The sequence below is a fragment of the Rutidosis leptorrhynchoides genome, unplaced genomic scaffold, assembly GCF_046630445.1.
Source record: "Rutidosis leptorrhynchoides isolate AG116_Rl617_1_P2 unplaced genomic scaffold, CSIRO_AGI_Rlap_v1 contig225, whole genome shotgun sequence".
Lineage (NCBI taxonomy): Eukaryota > Viridiplantae > Streptophyta > Magnoliopsida > Asterales > Asteraceae > Rutidosis > Rutidosis leptorrhynchoides.
Window position 1 is genome coordinate 12233 of NW_027266474.1, and position 12669 is coordinate 24901.

General features: G+C 37.0%; 1 protein-coding gene across 1 annotated transcript; it reads left to right on the forward strand.

Moving 5' to 3' along the window:
* Positions 1-7142: 7142 nt before the first annotated feature.
* Positions 7143-7658, forward strand: LOC139882086 (peptidyl-prolyl cis-trans isomerase). The gene has a single exon (XM_071866460.1). The coding sequence runs from the start codon at positions 7143-7145 to the stop codon at positions 7656-7658; it is 516 nt and encodes a 171-aa protein (XP_071722561.1).
* The last annotated feature ends 5011 nt before the right edge of the window (positions 7659-12669 follow it).

Here is a 12669-nt window from a genome sequence, read left to right on the forward strand (position 1 = left end):
TGGCACATTTTGTACTGCCATAAAGGAAATACTATCCTACACAGCCTATAGTCTGATCGAGAGAGGTCATTACAATAGGCATAGGAAGGTAGCTGAAAAGGTCAAACACATTGTTAAACCAAAAAGTGTTGGTTGAGCTTTTAATATGAAAGAAAAGTTCATAAGCATGAGAAGAAGTAGTTTGGCAAGGGTAAGAAACGATCAGCTATGGCAACAACGTTATATTTTGTTATGCAATGGTCAAACAATTAAATTGCTAAGATAAAATCGATGCCAGAAATAACCTTTTTCGGATCACTACATTAAAATGCACGAAATTATCCTTTTCCAATGAGATTGAGGATAACCAAAATCAATATCCTTTTCCAGCCACGAAAACACATAAAATCCAAATTGTGCAATCATCAAACTTGCATCAAGCAGCACATCAACAACCGATCATAAAAAACGATCAAACAACAATTAATCCTAGTAAACGATAAAAAATGCAGCTTCGCATAAAAATATAGAACCTGGATTTATATAGGGGTGTAAAAAAGTCTCTTCCTTTGTTATGTATTATATACTATCTATGGGGAGAACCCTAAAGAAAAGACTAAAGAAATGTTGAAGATTCTTTTTTTGTTCAGCAGAACGGCCTGACCGGAGTAATATATGGTGGGTGGATGGATTATGGCATGGAAGGATTTGAAATCCGGATATGATAGAAAAGACATCCTAAGGAAGCTATAAAAATTTGAATGATTCAAAACCGATAAGAGAAACTCGACTTATGCCTCTCTTAATCTACTACTGGATTTCTTGGCGGCTAATTGAGCAGCGGGTAGAAATGGGTAACAATTCACGGCGAGAGGTATGTATATGCAAAAAGAAGGCATAGAATATAGAATAAAAAGAAGCTACATACTAACTAAAACCCAGCAGACTTAGCAGGAATTAGAATTAAATGGTCTGGCAATTAGATTAAACCAACTGATGGGGTAACTGTAGAATGTTCAATTTCCAGTGAAAAAAACAACCGTTGTAGTGAAAGAAAAGTTCATAAGCATGAGAAGAAGTAGGTTTGGTGAGGGCGAGAAACGATCAGCTATGGCAACAACGTTAAATTTTGTTATGCAATGGTCAAACAATTAAATTGCTAAGATAAAATCAATGCAAAAAATAATGTTTTTTTGGATGACTACATAAAAATATACAAAATTATCCTTTTGCAGTGAGTTAGAGGATAAACAAAATCAATATCCTTTCCCATTCACAAAAGCTCATAAAATCAATATTGTGCCATCATTGAACCTGTATCAAGCAGCACATCAACAACCGATCATAAAAAACGACTAAATAACAATTAATCCTACTAAACAATAAAAAATGCAGCTTTGAATAAATATCCATAACCTGGATTTCTATAGGGACGTTAAAAAGTCTCTTCCTTTGTTATGTATTATATACTATCTATGGGGAGAACCCTAAAGTAAAGACTAAAAAAATGCTAAAGACTATTAATCTTGTTAAACGATAAAAAATGCAGCTTTGCACAAAAATCGAGAATCTGGATTTCTATAGGGACGTAAAAAAGTCTCTTCCTTTTTTATGTATTATATACTATCTATGGGGAGAACCCTTAAGAAAAGAGTACAGAAATGCTAAAGACTCGATTTTTTTAGAGCAGAACGACCTTATCGGAGTAATATATGGCCGACGGACGGAATATGACATGGAAGGATCCGAAATCTAGATATGATTAAAAGGACACCCTAAGGAAGCTACACTAATTTGAATGGCTCGAAACCGATAAGAGGTACTCGATTTATGGCTCTCCAAATGTACAATTGGATTTCTAGGCAACTAATTGAGTAGCGTGCAAAAATGGGTAATGATTCGCGCTTAAAGGTATACATATCTGAGAACAAGACCTAGAACATCGAATAAAAAGAAGCTACATACTAACTAAAACCCAGTAGACTTAGCAGATATCAGAAATAAATGGTCTGACAATTAAATTGAACCTAGTGATGGGGTAATCACAGAATGTTTAATTTCCAGTGGAGAAAACAACCGTTGCAGTGATATTTTTAAGTTAGGCTAGCATGAGCAGCCAATAAATAATTTCTAAAGTAAATGCAAATGAAATATGAGAGCCCAGAATAGTTAGCCTATATGTAATTGAATGTTAACATTTGGGATATTATAGCAAACTTAGTAGTTAGAACATCATAAGCTCTTTGGACCAAAATTGAGTCCAATATTGATACTAATGTTAAATATGTTGCAAGATGAGTTATTTATTCCCAATGTTAAACAAAGACTCGCAGCAACAACCGATCATATAAAACTATCAAATTACAATTAGTCCTGCTAAACGATCAGAAAACGCAGCTTTGCATAAAACTCTAGAACCTGGATTTCTATAGGGACATAAAAAAGTCTCTTCCTTTGTTATGCATCACATACTATCTATGGGAAGAGCCCTAAAGAAAAGGCTAAAGAAATGCTGAAGGCTCGTTTTTTGTAGAGCAGGACGACGTAGACAAAGTAATATATGGCTACCGGACTGAAAATGACATGGAAGGATCCGAAATGTGATGCGACAAAAAAGGCATCATAAGAAAGTTACAGAAATTTGAATGGCTCAAAACCGATGAGAGGAACTCGACTTGTGGCTCTCCTAATACACGGCTGGATTTCTAGACAGCTAATTGAGTAGCGGGCAGAAATGGGTAATTTTGGGCAGGCTAATCTACGATTCATGATGAGAACTATACATATCCAAAAAGAAGACATAGAATATTGAATAAAAAGAAGTTGCACGGTAACTGAAACCCAGCATACTCAGCAGAAATCAGAAATAAATAGTCTGACAATTAAATTGCTAAGGCAGAATCGATGTCAGAAATAACGTTTTTTGGATCACTACATAAAAATGTACAAAATTATCCTTTTCCAATGAGATTGAGGAAAACCAAAATCAATATCCTTTTCCAGGCACGGAAACACATAAAATCAATATTATGCAGTCACCAAACTTGCATCAAGCATCACATGAACAACTAATGGAAAAAAACGATCAAATAAATTGTATTATACACTATCTATGGGGAGAACCCTAAAGAAAAGACCAAAGAAATGCTAAAGACTCGATTTTTGTAGAACCAAATAAAAAAATGCAGCTTTGGATAAAAATCCAGAAGCTGCATTTCTATAGGGACGTAAATAGCTCTCTTCTTTTGTCATACATTATATACTATTTATGGGGAGAGCCCTAAAGAAAAGAGTAAAGAAATGCTAAAGACTTCATTTTAGCAGATTAGAATGACCTAACCGGAGTAATATATGAATGTCGGATGAAATATGTCATGGAATGATCTGGATACTATATATGATAAAGAAGACATCCTAAGGAAGCTACAGAAATTTAAACGGTTCAAAACTGATAAGAGAAACTCTACTTATGTCTCTTCTAATCTACGGTTGGATTTCTAGGCAGCTAATTGAGCAGCATGCGGAAATGGGTAACTTTGGGCGACCTAATCTACGATTCATGCTGAGAGCTATACATATCCGAAAAGAAGTAATAGAATATCGAATAAAAAGAAGCTATGCACTAACCGAAACCCAACAGACTCAGTAGAAACTAAAATTGAAGCAATACACTGATAGTGGATATGCAATCATTATAATCGACAAAGAACCATAAACACAATTATTATAGAGAAAAGTGAGGCAAAAGCCGTAAAACACGAAAAGTCTCAATTATCTGTCATAACTCGTCAGCTAACGACGCTAAATTTGATCACGCAATGGCTTGGCAATGAAATTGCGAAGGCCAAATCGATGACAGGAATAATGTTTTTTGGATCACTGCATAAAAATACACGAAATGATCCTTTTCCCAGTAAGATGGAGGATGGCAAAAATTAATACCCTTTTCCAGGCACAAAAATACATAAAATAAATACTATGCAATCATAAAACATGCACGAAGCAGCCCATCAACAACCGATTATAAATAGCTACCAAATAATAATTAATTCTACTAAACAATCAAAAAACGCAGGTTTGCATAGAAATCCAGAATCTGGATTTCTATAGGGATGTAACAAACTCTCTTCCCATGTCATATATGATGTACTATCTATGGGGAGCACCCTAAAGAAAAGACTAAAGAAATGCTAAAGACTCATTTTTTGTAAAGAAGAATGACCAAACTAGAGTAATGTATGGCTGCCTGACGGAATATTACATAGAAGGATTAGAAATTCGGATATGGTGAAGAAGACATCCTAAGGAAGCTACAAAAATTTGAATGACTCAAAATCGATAAGAGAAACTCGACTTATGGCTCTTCTAATCTACCGCTGGATTTTCAGCCAGCTAATTGAGCAGCGTGCAGAAATGGGCAATTTTGGGTAGCCGAACGTACGATTCATGCTGAGACCTATACATATTCGAAAAGAACACATAGAATGGAGTATTTCATGTATTGGAGGGTTTAGCTTTCACATAGTGGAAAGTGGCTAAAATAAACAGAGAACAGAGACCAAGACAAATAGGCAAGAAGGAGAGATTTTGATGTTCGCTGACAGAAACACCAAGGTTGGCTAGAAATCTGCCCTGGTTTCTGGGATTTCACAACCTAGGGTATAGGAAGTTAATAAATGCTTGACTAAGGGTACTAATTTTGACCCAATTTAAACTAACTCACACAAATGGCCAAGTTTTGTGCCTCAAAAGCAAACCTTGCCGACCAAGTATTCAGCATAGGCAGAAAATTGCTTTTCTAGGGCCACAACATGTCCTTTTCCTTCATAGTTTATGGCTAATGTGATATTCTAAAAAAGTAAAATCAGCAACTAAGACCGTCACGTGACTCAGTCCAAATCAGCTAAGGCTAAAGCCACGTGAGCCACTCAGATATTCCCACGTCACCGCCGCATAACCTGGTGACCGCCATGGCACAATACGTTGCCACGTGGCGATGCGACGCCACCTAGGGCGACCCGTCACCAGTAATGGAAATCACCCAAGTAAGAGACAAAGAGCATTTTTTCATATAATTTGATCTCAGTGCGATCGAGGCACGATTTACTCTTAAGCTTTGAGCTTTTGATATTTTTAACTGCTAAATCACTTAAAGAAGTTGGAGATGGGCCTCCATCACCAACAGCAGACCTAAATCGAAAATGACCAACTCCATATCGGACGGAAAACACGTTCGATCAATTTCTCTCACAAGCTCAAGCAACAATTAACATAATACATGTATAAAACACACAGAAAACTCCCAGTGAAATCAAAATAGTGAACCATTACTGTTAATCATGTGTAACAGGAATTCGAAAATCGGACAACACCAAAGAGAAACAAAGCAACATTCTAACATACAACTGAAAAAAAAAATAGGGAATGAGCAGAGAAAGGAATGACCTGCTTTAAATGGACTGAAGAAAATCTGAAGAAAGCAGACGGACGCTGCGAAGGAAAAGAGAGCAAAAACAACATAATTCAACATCATAAAGCTCAATTTAAGAACAAATAATGTGTAGGGGAACAACAAAAACAATTGGTGTGCGGAAAGGGAATCACCTCCTTTATAATCGACCAGGGTAAGCTCAAAAAGGGAAAGAAGTGCAGTCCTACACAAAAAAATCAATGTAAAAAAAATGAATGGCGTATTGAAAAGGAGCAAACGACCAAGCAAAGCTCAAAAAGGTAAAAAAAAAAGTGGACTCCTACACTGAAGACAAACACAATAAGCGGCCGAAACCTGCCCGAAATTCGATGGCAAGAAGCTCGAAAGGAAGCATAGCCGGCGAAAATGGACGATCAAAACAGGGAAGACAGAAAACGAAGATGAGAGAAGAAGAGAAAGCAAGTGAGAAACAGAGCTGGGCAAAACTCAAACGAAAGAGAGGGAACGACGTGCTTTCTGGAATCGTGGAAGAAGAGGCCCTAATCGAGTACGGCGCAGAACCACCCAAATACAATGAGCAAGCTAATCTTAGCAGCTAAAAGAAATAGTCAATAGATCCGACGCTGAATAAATGAAAGCTCAACTCAATACAATGAGTTGAGGCGCAGACAATGAAAGGCCAAAAATGGAAGGCCCAGATCGGTCAAGTTAATCATAACGGACGGGCCGGATTAAAGGCCTATTCATAGACTGTTCAAAAGCTCCATCAATGGCCAAGATCAGCTATTTGCGGAAATCAAATGGCTGAGAAGCAAGGCCTGTTCATAAGCTATTCATGGACTTCACACCAAATTAGTGTTTCTTGGGGGGGAATTGGGGGAGAATTTACTTTTGATATGGTATTTGACATATATTTAGTAATGTTTACTACAAATAATTATTATATAATTTTTTTTATAATATTTTTAAATTATTAACTTTTAAAGGCATCGACTTCCCGTCCAACAGACGGGTCTACTGATTTATGTGTCAAATTACTATTCGGTAATAAAATGATATGTGTCAAATGTTGATTTGACAATAAAATAAAATTTACAATTAAATTGCAATTGAATGTGTAATTGGAACAAATTTAAAATCAAAATCTTACTATTGTCTATAAGATTCGATTTATCATTACATGTTCTGTATCATCATTTTTTTATGTTTCAAATATTGATAAAGTATACGATTGAAACCAATAAAAATTACTAATAAGAGTGATCTAAAATTACTTTCAATCTCCATCTCAAAATATTATTTTTTTTAAAAATAAATTTTATAATATATGATATTTTTATTTTTTGTAAAACATTATGTATTTTGTGGGAGAGATTGATATATCTATTAACGGTGCCATCGGTCAATCTGTAATTATTTTTTCAATTAATGGATGACGATGGAGATGCGATTATATCGGATATTTCTCAATAGACATATTTTTGTAAGGCGGAGTTGCTAGAATCGATCGCTGTCGCCTAAACGACGTCGTCCATAAAAAGATGATCACGAATGTTTAACTTCAGTGGGATAAATATTAACTTAACCATGGTTAAACTTGTCCACATTTAGATCCTTACACGTGTTAAAAACTAGCGGTGTAGATCAATTCCTCACTATATAAAACTATGTTTCGCACTCTCTTCTAAACCCTAACTCGTTCGCAGTCTCACTCATCCATTCAGATTTACTTATGGCAAACCCTAGAGTTTTCTTCGATATGTCCGTCGGTGGCCAGCCCGCCGGTCGGATCGTGTTCGAGCTCTACGCCGACACGACTCCCAAAACGGCGGAGAACTTCCGTGCTCTCTGCACCGGCGAGAAGGGAGCCGGCCGCTCCGGCAAGCCACTCCACTTCAAGGGATCGAAATTCCACCGCGTGATCCCTAATTTCATGTGTCAGGGTGGCGATTTCACCGCCGGGAACGGAACCGGAGGCGAGTCGATCTACGGCACGAAGTTCGCCGACGAGAACTTTACCAGGAAGCACACCGGTCCCGGAATCCTCTCCATGGCCAATGCTGGACCTAACACCAATGGATCTCAGTTCTTCATCTGTACCGCCAAGACACAGTGGCTCGATGGAAAGCACGTGGTGTTCGGCCAGGTGGTTGAGGGTATGGACGTCGTGAAGGCGGTAGAGAAGGTTGGATCGAGCTCCGGCACCACCTCGAAGCCCGTGATTGTTGCTGATTGCGGTCAGCTCTAGATCAATTCCAATTCGTAGGTTTAATCAAGTGGTACTCTTTATGACTTCGGTTCGTATTTGAAATTGGCTGGCTGCTTTTTAATAAGGATTTACTATTAATTAATTATGTTGTTGCTTTGATTGGATTCCTAATTCCTTTCGTATTTTACAATTGGTGATATGTTGATTTAGATCATTTAGTAGGCTGAAATTAACATTCGCTTATGTGGTTGAAAAATCGAATCGACTTGACCAGACCGATTACTAACCGGTTTCTATCGTAAGTCGTAAAACCGAATTGCAATGTGCTCGTTTTCATTGTACTTTACAACTCAGTGATCGTTCATAGGCCTATTTTTCACTAGGTTTTCTTTTTCTTTATATCTAAAAACGTGACGAATTCAAATTGTTCTCGACCATTTCTGAAAATAAATTCGTAGGTTTAATTAAGTGGTAGTAGTTTATTATGATCATGACTTCGGTATCGATCGTAGTAGTATTAATTATGTTGTTGCTTTGAATGGTTTTCTAATTCCTTTTAAGTGAATCATAGGAGTATTTTACAATTGTGTTCTGGTGATGTAGATCATTTTGGTAGAACGTGTCGCTGAATGATACTAGATATTAACATTCGCTTTTGTGGTTGAAAAATTATTCTATTCGATTTGACTAGACCGATTGCAAACCGGTTTCATTCTACTCTATAACTCATTGAAAGGTAATTTTGATGTCTCTCGAGTCAAGTGGACATGTATAATGTATTTGGTTTTTATCTTTTTATTTTTCAGTAGATTTTCTTTATCCAAAATATGTGTAGGTGGAACAAATTTAAATTGCTCTTTTGAAAATAGAAACTAAAACTCTGTAGATGTGACGAATTTAAGATGTCTCAACCTCTTCTGAAAATAGATTATTTTCAAACATTTGTTTTTGTCCAACGAAACACAATGAAAGAAAGTTGCTAGTATGTATTACACAGACCAGAAAATTAAAAAAAAAGTCACTGGAAAAGATGGAAATGAAGTTGGATGTAGACTAGTGACATTGAACACAGCTGATATGCCATTTTCAAATACACGGACCATGCTTCGCGCGATAATTGCTTCCTTTATTGAAGTTTGCAAGTCTACATTGTATATATAAATTTGTGCTCATTTCCATATGTTTGTGGCTCTGATTTCGCGAGAGAATATTCTCCGTGGAATATTTTAAGATAGTTTTTCTCATCAATTTTATTTTACTTTTTAAAGAATATTTTGAATTCGATGAATAATTTTTTATTTCTTGAAAAGTTGATCAATTTTGCTTTTAATAAATGTGAATCCGAAATGAAATTCCGATCTTGCGAGAGAATATTTTATGCCAAATATTTGAAGACTATTTTTGCGTCATCTTTATGATCGATTTTTTTAGTTGTTTTGTTGCACTATTGCACCTATTTCGGTTTGCTTCACCTAACAACGATATCACAGCCCCAGCCATGGAAAAGGGTCCAGGTTAAACAGGAATCAGACCGGTCAAACCTGGCCAAGCCAAAAATGCGAACCGGATCTATGAAAACTGGTTTAAGGCCGATTCCAAAATTTCGATCTGTGATCCGATGGGTCGAGTGCCACGTGTTGCTCGTGCTGACAGGACAAATGTTAGCCTAGCATGTGGCATTGCTTGACGTGGACAAATGTTGTGACATGTGGTGATCTACATGTCAGGTAAGAATTGAGATGTATATATGTTCTCTTCTCAATTGAGAATTTGAGAGACCTGTTTAAGAAATGCATTACATATCATCTTTATTAATACAAAATATAATTGCTTGACACTGTGACGCCCACATAATTGCTTGACTTGTAGTTCACTCAGAAACAGGCTTGGATAATTTCTCAGAAATTTCTTCCTCCGAAAAAGCCTACACTAATTTCTCCAGTTCTATCCTTACAGATTCATCTATTGCATTCTGCAATGCTTGAAAAAAACAAAATAAGGAATACTAATTAAATTAACATCAATGGGATTCAAGACATGCAACTCATCTTTCCATGGTAAATTTTTTATGAAGGTAAAAGTGCATCAATTTACAGTCCTTATTCCCTCAAAATTTTCTAAAGAGTTAAGAAAAGGAGAGAGGATAGTTTAAATAGAAAAATTGTACATATATGACTTCAATTGCTTTAGACTTGAATTCTTAACATGCTTACTATCACTTACGCAAACATTTGGTCATAATTTTGGGTAGAGGATAGGGGTGATCAGTCGTCTACCTCCTTTCCAACACATTTTACCACTTTGGTCACTCTAACATCTTCATCATTATCGACCCCCTCATCCTAAACGTCTCCAATGTGATTGTATAAAATGTCATTTTCACCTGATACTTTAGAGATTATAAGTACTTGAAATCACATTCAATCACAGTTGAGGAAACTCACCGCAATAATTGAAATCTTTCTCCGCTCAACAAAAAGCCACATGAGTGTCTAAATCATCATGTTGTCGAGAAAGAAAGAAAAAGACAAACTTGTTCAGCTCTGAAAAAAGAATAACAACACCATTTTCAATAAATTTGCCTATATTTTCTTATATGAAATTATTTTCAAGGGGAAAATGGTTGGTTTTAAAATTTAGCAGGCGCATAAAAGCAGTACAAACGGAAAATCTTGATTCATATAATTTTCAATTTTTCTTGATGAAATTGACTACGAACTTAGCTAAATAAAAATAACAAATAGATGTCAGGAGTTCTATCTAAGAAATCTAGCAGGGGATGAAAGAAAAAGACATTATGGCTAGTATAAGAGAACCATTCTCTAGGCAACTGAGATTGAGATCCCAAATAAAAATTACTCAGTCGATTCGAAATCTACATCATAGAGTGAAGTGCAAAGTCAAAACACTCTTGTAAAAAAAAAAAAAAAAATAGAGAGAGAGAATGGGGGCAAACTTTCAAGTTGCTTTCGATCTCAACATAATATATTTCTATCTCTAAATCCTTTTAATGTACGGGAAGAGATACCTTTCATTGACGAACTCACTACAAAAATCCAAGAAATACATGCTTGAGAATTCTAGGGTCTTTGATGGGATGCATGTGAGTTATATCTTCACTGAAATAACGTATGTCTCCTAAGCCCATTGCAAGAGACGACTTGCAATCTAGTGGAATTTTTTATTTTTATTTTCCAATAAAAAATAAAATAATAGGTTTTTAGCAAGTAATTACTTAAACAAATAACCTAATATATTGAAAAACTGCAACAAATGATAATGTACACAAGTAAAGGCAAATCAGCAAAGTTCCGAAATTGAGGAAAGTAAATTAAGGGCATTATCAATACGTTGATGTATTCACGGACTTCTTTGTGCGCCTTCTCTATGCGTCGACTTTAACCAAGTAAATTGAGGGCATTTGTCATAGTAATTTCTAATAACTACCGACAAAGTTCCCATTGGAATGGAAAACGAACAACAATTATCAAAGGGCTAAGCTGGTAAAGGACAACGCCCCAATCGTTAAGGCAAAGAAGTTTGGGCACCCAAATGAACAGAATAATCGGCTAGCGTCCCATATAAAGTCATCCATTACATGACCAACACTAGCTTGCGCCCAACCTAAGTCTTGGTCGGCGGTCCCAATGTCACTCCCCTTCAGAGATAGGTCGGATTCAACCCTCCCCCTACTCTCAGAAGCATCAAAAGAATGAAGAGTTACAAAAGAAGTAACTTGCTCAACGTTTGATACTTCGACAGTCGATTCCAACAACGATGAAGAAAGTGTCACCGACGAACCCTCTCCCTGGCTCCCTTTCTTTGTTGGCCACGTTGGTTTTTCTCGCCATCGTTCTGTAACTATGGAAATTTCTAGAAACGAGAAGAAGAAAAGTCGGCCGAACATTATTTGTTTCGTCAAGGATCGAAACGAGTTAGAGGTGGAGAGCACGCGCCTCTTTCGGATTAGTCTTCGAGCTTTGGTTAAGGACTTAGAAACGAATGGGGGATGAGAAGTAATTGAGCGTCTACGGTTTGGAGCTGGCCTGCAAGGCTCGCCACAAAGCCCAGTGACCTCATGGTGGATCTTAAGTCTAGAGAGGGAAGTGTTCGCACTTTTAGAGAGAGAGTAAATGCCATAAATCTCCTGTGTGTCTCTTATGGGACCATAGCTCTCCTCAACTTTGGACGCATTCGGCCTCTTGAGAAAGGCGAGGTCGGCGGTGTCAGTGCCCCTGGGCTCGTGGCCTCAAAAAGGGGACAGAGCCTCTGCACGTACTTGGCCGATCCTAAATTGAAGACACCAACGGCTCCACGGTCCACATTACCTAAAAGCCCCCATGCCGTATCATAAGCTGAAGACCCTAACGAGGACGATGATTTCCGCGATGAGCATGGTGAGGCCAATAGGGACTGAACTAGAACTTATAGTGGAAATATGATAGTGATGGGGGGTCGATTGGATCTGAGATTGAAGACAGCTTACAACCTACATGTATACTAAGTTCTGTGAAAAGTGTATAGTAAGTTTAGTAGGGATTGAACTAGAACTTACAGTGGACTCCTAAGCTCCCGCTGATGCACCTTAGTTGAGTAAGTTGATGATGACGACTTCGGGTTCCTGAGTGTCGAACTAACTCTGTCACACTGATCTTGAGTTAGTGCCCTCAAGTTTCGAACCAACCAAGTCAATTGGAAAATGGATTAGTGCCTGTCCGATCTGATTCAATTTAGTTGATACTGAACCACAACCTTCAGATCTGATTTTGTTAAGTGATCACTGAATCAGACATGTCAGCAACAATTGTCAATATATGGATCAATAGATCTGGTTATCTAAAGATCTGATAGATCGCTTGTGCTACGAACTATTTAGATTGAAAGTCTCACTTACTAAATGTGTTTGTGCTTAGAGACTTTAATCGAATGGATCAGTCTTAACTATTGGAGTTAAACTGATTTAAATAACTGACGTATAAAAGATAAGTCTCTCGAAGACTGGTGTTGAGGTTTGGAGACTGATAAACAAATCAAATAAATATTGACAAGT